Consider the following 8,139-nt stretch of genomic DNA (forward strand, 5'->3'; position numbering starts at 1 on the left):
TGTGAATTATATCTAAATTTTTTTAAGATTTTAAAAATTACAAGTATTGTAATAAAGTGAACTAGTCCAAAATTTTGAACTGGAGTATCACAGAGTCACAAATTGGTTTTTTGTTTCTTTTTTTTTTTTAAAGAAAGAACTATATTTAATCATACCGCGGGCTTCCCTGGTGGCACAGTGGTTAAGAATCAGCCTGCCAATGCAGGGGACATGGGTTTGAGCCCTGGTCCAGGAAGATCCAACATGCTGCGGAGCAACTAAACCCATGTGCCACAACTACCGAGCCCGCAAGCCACTACTGAAGCCCTCGTGCCTACAGCCCGTACTCCGCAACAAGAGAAGTCACCGCAATGAGAAGCCAGCGCGCCACAACAAAGAGTAGCCCCCAATCACCACAACTAAAGAAAGCCCACGTGCAGCAACGAAGACCCAATGCAGCCAATAATAAATTAATAATAAAAAATCATATTGCTCTCACTAGCAAAAACAATGGTTTTCTGTAGTTACTAAGTAAAATGTAATTTAAAAGTAAAAAAAAGAAACACTTTTACATCTATAACCTACCCAAATCTGTTCTTCCCTCAGTTTTTTCTATTTCAGAATGGGAAACCATTAATTCACCCAGATGCTGTAAAAAACTTTCCTCACATCCCATCTGTATGAAAATCCACTGATTCTACCTTCAAAACATACCCAGAATTGCCCTATTTTTCACCACCTTCACTGTTACCATTCTGGTCTAAACTACCATTCATCTTTCACTAATAAAGCACATCCTAATTGCTCTCTTCACTCTCTCCCCATCTGCCTACAGTCCACTTTCCACACAGTAGCCAGAGTGATAGCTTTCAAAACATTAATTACTTCAAATCACTCAAAAGCTTTCAATAGCTAGCAGCACACTTAAAATAAAATCCAAGGTCTTGACCAAGGCCTCTAGCTACATCTTCAAACTCATTTCCTTTCCCTCTCTCCCTCTGTCCACTTTGCTCTAAACACACTGCTTCTTTGGCATTTCTCAACACACTAAACATATTTCTTTCTCACGGTGTTTGCCCCTTTTGATTTCTGTGCCTGGGACTTTCTTTCCCTACATATTCCCATCACTCTCATCCTGGTCTCTGCTCAAATGCCATCTACTCAGAGAGACCTTCCCAGATTACTCTAACTAAAATAGCTACCAACCTGCCAGTTACCTCTCGAAGTCCCTACTCTATACCCTCAACCAGTTTCATTTTTCTTTATGCTATGAAGAATATCTAACATATAGCCATTTACTTTTTTGCCTATATCCCAACTAGAAAACAAGTCAATTCCTTGAGAAGTCAGTGCCTAACTCCAAGTCCACAATTAATATTTGTTCAATGAATGAACAAATGAATGGTGAATTCAGGAACCAGAACAACTCTGAAAAAGGAAGGTTAGAACTATATTATTCAGAGAGTCTGAATATAAGGCTAATGTTCTTGGACTTTATCCTTCAGGCAATAAATCTCTGAGGCTTCTGGGAGGGAAAAAGAATGACATTACTGGAAAATATCAATATAGCAGCAGGATACAAAATGGACGAGAGAAGAAAAGACTCAAGACAGAGAGATCAGTTAGATAGTAACTATAATTATCTAAGCATGAGGTAATAGATGTCTGTATTTCTCTATTAGGATGGTAATAATAAGAACAGAAAGGTAGGACAGATATAAATGACACTAGGAGATAACTGACAAGACAAAAATTATTGGTGTCAGAGGTTTCAAGTTTGATTAGTAGAAAAGAACAAACAAACAAAAAAAGAATTCAAGAAGAGTCAATTTGAGAAAATAACAGGAAGAATTTGATCTAGAACAAAGTTCAAGATGCTGGAAGGACAATCAGATAAGACATTTATAGGTCAATGCTGAAGGAGTAGATTTAGGAGCCATGCACACAGATGATAGTTAAACCTGCAACAGTAAATCAAATTTCTCAAAGTAGATAAAAATTTCCCAGAAACTTCATAATAGAGAATGCCAGCGCAATATTTAAGAAATAAATACTTGTAAGGAACAGGAAGAGGAAGAGGAAAAGTGAAGAAATGAAGAATCAATGAGTGGACTTCCCTGGCAGTCCAGTGGTTAAGACTTCGCCTTCCAATGCAGGGGGTGTGGGTTTGATCCCTGGTCCAGGAGTTAAGATCCCACATGCCTCAGGGCCAAAAAACCAAAACACATAAAACAGAAGCAATATTGTAACAAATTCAATAAAGACTTTAAAAATGGTCCACATAAAAAAAAAAAAACTTAACAAAAAAAAGAATCAGTGAGGTATAAGGTAATAACCAGAGATCATAGATCATATGTATGCTGAACCTTCATCAAAAGAGCTGAGTCCAGATCTACTCTACCAATAAATTAACTACAGTGATAGAGGCCAATTACTTAATTTCTCTAGCTTCATTCAGCTTTACCATTTATAAAACATAATGATATGTATGAGTTGCTATTTTTACAATAGAATAATACAACACTTTACAAATGGAGAGTACATTTTAGTTTTTTTTTTAAACAAGTGTCCACCATCAGCCTTTTTCTTTTTTTGTTGTTGTGGACCTTTTTTTTTTTTTAATTTTTATTTTTGGCTGCGTTGGGTCTTCATTGCTGCACACGTGCCCCCCCTAGTTGCAGGGGGTAGGGGCCACTCTTCGCTACGGTGCACAGGCTTCTCACTGCAGTGGCCTCTCCCATTGCAGAACACGGGCTCCAAGCGTGCAGGCTTCAGTAGTTGTGGCTCGCGGGCTCTAGAGCACAGGCTCAGTATCTGTGGCGCAAGGGCTTCATTGCTCCATGGCATGTGGGATCATCCTGGACCAGGGCTCGAACCCGTGTCCCCTGCACTGGCAGGCGGATTCCTAACCACTGCGCCACCAGTAAAGTCCCGACGTGGGCCATTTTTAAAGTCTTTATTGAATTTGTTACAATATTACTTCTGTTTTCTGTTTTGGTTTTTTGGTGGAGAGGCATGTGGGATCTTAGCTCCCCAACCAGGAATCGAACCTCCCACCCCCTGCATTGGAAGGTGAAGTCTTAACTACATTTTAGTTTCTAAATTACCTTTTAGCTTATCTCATTTAACGCCACAACCATCCTGTGAGACAGATCTTGTTATCCACATCCTATTGTTTGAGAAAACAATGCTAAGATCAAGTCTCTCAGTTTCTGAGCGGGAGAACCAGCATGGTATGTAACTTAGGCCCTCTGTAGATGTGTAGTGTCAAAGAACACAGACTCTTGACCCAGGCTTCCTGGGTTCAAATCCAGCTCCATCATTTGCTAAATGTGTGACTGGAAGCAAATGATTTAAGTGTTACAGATATTACTCTTGACAAAGGGATATTTATCTTCCTCAGGCAGGAATAAGGAACCACAGAGAAATTTTGAGATGATGAGCGTGTTAGATGACTTTGACTTTCTCAATAAAGGAAATAATCTACTAAGAGTCATGTGGGCCAGGCAGTTTTCAACTATGGCCTGCAGATGTGTGACTGAATCCCCACACACAACCAAAATAAGCTCTTCTGCTTTATATCTTAAGCTTCCTAATAATTTTGTTTCTGGGGTTCACCTACATTCAATTTTTAAAGCCAATGGATTATATTCATCTTTAAGGTCTCTTTTAACTATAAGATTATATGATTTTATTATGTGCCTTTTAACCCATTACTAGCTTTTTCTCTATCTTACCCATCAAACAAGTATAAACTCTCCCTCCTGAGTCTCATAGCACTTTGTGAGGGCCTCTTTAGGACACTGCACATTCTTCAATATAAACACAAAGACCATTCTCTCAATTAGATTTAAGCTTCTGCAGGGCAGGCACTTCCATCACTTATCTTAGTATCCTCAACCCCAAACACAACGCAGGTAAGCACTTAGTAAGTACTTGTTAAATGTACAGTGATTTAATAATGTAAATATACTAAAATTACACTGGGCTTTGGTTTCCAGACACTTCATGGCAATTATGACTTGATGATTATTCATCTCCATAGTACTAAACAATACACATTGATGGTCTCCCTATTAAGAAACAATCATTTAAGACATTTTTAAAAGGACATAAAATGTAAAATTAAAACAAGATAAAGAAAATGGTTTTTACAATACACCCTATATATACTAAATGTATGTAAAAAGAGATACAACTTACCCTGATACAGCTGAAACAACAAAGCTTGGAGCAATGAGGACACAGGCGTGCATCCCGCAATTTCTCCATACAAATGAAACATCGGAAAACATCAGCAATGCTCTGAAAATAATAAAAGATATAAGGTTCACCAGATTACGCTACTGAATCATGAGTAAAAGGCATGCTTGCAATAATTCACCTGACAATTACATTTATTTTGGGTTGATAACATCCCAGTTTTAACTATATTCCATATCAGGACTTGGTTAGTCAAGGTCCAGGGTACCTCAGAACATCTCCTGGGAAAAAAATGCTTCCTTATTTCTAAGCTTCACAGTGGTTCTAGTCTAAGAAAAGAATATGGAATGCAAACACAGACATGCACAAATATTTTCACGGAAACATCAATTATAATGGCAAGCATCTGGCTATAGCCCAAACGTCAAAATATTAAGTTACAGGAGTTAACATAGACTATGATAGTCACAGAAATATTTTTGAATTGTTTAATGATCAAAAAAAACCCTTATGATGTGTGACAGTAAGGAAAAAAAAGGCAAACTGTGACTGTATGAACACTATGAACTTGTGACTTTTTCTGCAATTTCCCCAAGGGGGATGCACTGCTTTTATAATTTAAGTATAAAAAGATACATTAATGGCAGCATACTTTGATCAAGAGAGAAACAATGTAATTCAGAATCCAGAAATCTGAATTTCTGCTCTGAATTTCTGCCATGCTGCTGCAACCAACTAGCTACTTATTTGAGCCTGAAATTCTGTCCGTATGGAGAATTTTGGTGGTAGCTCTATGAAGGCTTTGGGAAGAAAAAAAATACGTAAACAGAAGAAGCAGTATTATCTTTGCCAGCCTCAGATGAATCCATTTAGGCAGTATCTGACAAGAAAACAGATATAATTAAATGTAGGTTATTATATATTTTAAGTTTATTTTTACAGTACTCACATTTATTTTTACTCCATTCCAGAGGAATTAAACTCTTCTAAAACCAAGGTAAGGTTACAAAACTTTTATAATACTTTTACATGAGGAATTAAGGAGAAAATTACTCACGAGTCTAACCATGACTCTGCAGGACCAGAAAGAATCTGTGAGATGCAGACGTTGGGGGATGGGGGGTACGGCGGGGGAAAATACGACCATTGGATGAACTAGTTTCAAGTGGAGTGCCCAGGTAATATAGCTGTTCCTTATCAACGATTTAGTATTTTAGTAATTGCAAGGTTCAAGTCTTGACAATTATTATTATTATACAATTATGTCCAATAAGCAATCTTTTTTAAGTTCCTAGCATTAACGTAAATACCCCAAACGTTTGAAATCATCGTTTACAAGAGTCATATATAAAAAGAATAGGTTGCTCTGGAAAACTACAGTCAAACAGGATAGTAAAATTATATCCTCAATCAATCTAGGAAGGGCAGATGTCTACAAAATGTACCGCTGGGAGGGAATGATTATCCATTCGGAGGGAGAGTTGGATCCGCGCAAAAACTCGTAAGAACTGGTGGCGAGTCGCAGCGCACGTCCGTCTAAAGAATCTGCAGTTCTGCTCTGCACAGGCTGTAGTTTGCAGAAACCCTGTGGGGATGAGTACCCGTGCCAAAACATCCTGAAAACGCCAGGATACGCACCACCTGACTGCGGGTCAGAGCACAGGGCAGCCGGAGGGCTGCAGAACGAGCACGGCGTCCTCTGCACTGGGCCAGCCCCCTCCACAAAGGCAGCGGCGGGGTGGGGGGACTAGGGCAAGACGTCCTACGAGAGGGTGGACTAGGGCAAAGCGCCTCGAATAAAGAACGCTCAGCGGGTAGCGAGGGAGACTAAGCACCACCTTCCTCAAGCCCCCTCACCTCCACACTCTGTTCATCCATTGCCTCCGGCTCTCGGTGGGGCGCTCGGCGACCCGCGGAGTCCGTGGTCTGACCTGTTAGGCGCCGGCCTGAGGTCACCAAGTCAAATCGCCGCGGAGAACAGCCGGGCGACTACATCAGGGGTCTCCGACCACCGCCCCACCTGCGTGCCCCATCGCTTCGGGCTCAGCGCCAGCTACCCACACTTCGCCATTTTTATCCGCGCGCCAGCCCTAGGGCGCAGTGGGAGGGTGAGCGGTAGCCACAAGCTTCTTTCCTCCCGGCTGAGCGGCCCGCCAGCGACCAAGCAGGAGCCTTGCCCACGTGACGCGGCCGCGCGCCTATCAAACCGCAGCTGAAACCCGGCGGCGCTGGTCTTCCGCAACTCAGTTGCCGCTGGGAATTCGCAAACACCAACGGTAACCACGGTAGCGGAAGGTGCGGTGTGAGAAAAGGCGCGGCCCGCGTGCACGCATGCGCGCAGGCCGCAGCGCTAAGGGAGCGGACCAGCGGCGGGCGCCTAGTTCCCGCGGTGCAGGGGAGCACACGAGATTTGGCCGCTGGCTGCTGCAGAGTTGCGTGCCTTCGGCCCGTGTTAGCGCAGGCGGAGGAGGGCGCGGCGCTTGACCGCGCCCCATCTCCCTCAGGGGAGGGGCGGTGCTCTACCCGTCTCAAACTTTCGCGCGCCAAAGGCTGGAGCCACCTGGAGGGTTTGTGGGAAATGCAGACTCCGGAGCCACACCCCTAGGTATTCGGACTCCGTGATTCTAGGGTGGGGCTCCACGAAATCGTTTTCAACCAATTCTCTCGGTGATTTGGCTGCAGGTGGCTTGTGGTCCGCACCTTGAGAAACTGTGGTGCAGAGGATTCGTGGCTAGTGCTGCTTTCTCGGGGAGCAAGCCCAGATTCTAAGGTTTTTAAGACTTCCGCCCCACGTACGGAAGCAAAGCTCCAGATTGTGAAGCTTAGAGCGATAATTTCAGAGTCGGGAGTGGGAGGACGGGACCACGGACGGTGTAGACATCAGACCCACACCCAACCACACTCGCCCTGCATTGCTTGGGGCTCGAGGTGAGCTATCGCCCTGAGACTGTGGAAAGTGCAAGAGTATCAGCTGTATTCAGCTTTCCCATATTGGCGTCTGCTTTCTACAGTTTTCTAGCGTAAGAAATGTTTAAAGATTGCAGAAATTGAAGGTGTGAGGCAAAGGATGTACATCAAATTCTTGAGTTTAATTTTTCCTTTCCAGTTTATTGCAAACAACTGTTACACTTAACGGAAAGTGAATGCACCTGAAAAGAATCAACAATTATCTAGGAAGAATTTCTTAAATATCAAAGCATTTGGACTTTCTTATAAGTAGTGGGCATAACAATTTTTTTTAACTCCATGAGCCATGTACAAAGATATAATTTAGGAATATTGTGCCTGAAAAAATTCTTTCAGCAAAAATTATTTATGGTCTTGGAACTACATAGAGGTGACAGTTGCACATCTTTTATACTAAAATGCCCTCAGTTGTACATTTTAATAATGGCAAATGGTTAATTTTATGGTATGTGAATTTTACCCCAATTTAAAAAGTTACTTGGGAAACACGGTACTATACTACTTGGGACTCAAAGGGTAATGAGAAGTGGTCTTTGCAACCCAGCATAGCAGAAAGCAAATAGGTAAAATTACAATGTATGATAAATATTAAAATAGGTTCTTGTACTAATAGATATATTTGCCCAAGAGCCCCAAAATGTTTAAAGATTTATTGCCATAGTTCATAACAGTGGAAAATTAGAAAACCCGTACAACTAATTAGGGGTCATTGCTTGCAAGCACTAAGTCAGATTCTGGCTAACTAAGCAAAAAAGGAATTTAGTTGGCAGGATGCTAAACTGCTGTGTGTCGTTGAGAAACCTGTCATGTGCTCTATTAGAATTCCTTAAGGAAAGGCTGACCTTGCCATCCTCCTTTACCCACCCTCCAAATCTCCTAACTTGTGTATTATACAGCTTAAACGCCTAAAGAGGAACTGGTAAAAATTATGGTAAATTTATATATACAGCTGTTCAAAAGAATGATATGAAGATACCAAAATTATTTTTA

The 8,139-nt window shown here is 41.7% G+C and overlaps 1 protein-coding gene across 5 annotated transcripts in view; it reads right to left on the minus strand.

Annotated features, from left to right (window-relative positions):
• Positions 1-6,483, minus strand: part of TRIM37 (tripartite motif containing 37) — a 155,689-nt gene extending 149,206 nt beyond the window's left edge. For 2 of the 5 annotated variants that reach the window (XM_067714079.1, XM_067714080.1), the window contains exons 1-2: positions 5,240-5,258; positions 4,183-4,284 (exon numbers count right to left, since the gene is read on the minus strand). In XM_067714079.1, the coding sequence (XP_067570180.1) occupies positions 4,183-4,284; positions 5,240-5,251 (114 nt within the window). In that variant the 5' untranslated portion in view covers positions 5,252-5,258. Of the gene's footprint in view, positions 1-4,182; positions 4,285-5,239; positions 5,259-6,039 lie in introns of those variants that run through there. The other 3 variants (XM_067714083.1, XM_067714078.1, XM_067714081.1) reach the window with 3 other exon arrangements.
• Positions 6,484-8,139: the final 1,656 nt, after the last annotated feature.

This window comes from Pseudorca crassidens, chromosome 19 (genome assembly GCF_039906515.1).
Source record: "Pseudorca crassidens isolate mPseCra1 chromosome 19, mPseCra1.hap1, whole genome shotgun sequence".
Taxonomy (NCBI): domain Eukaryota; kingdom Metazoa; phylum Chordata; class Mammalia; order Artiodactyla; family Delphinidae; genus Pseudorca; species Pseudorca crassidens.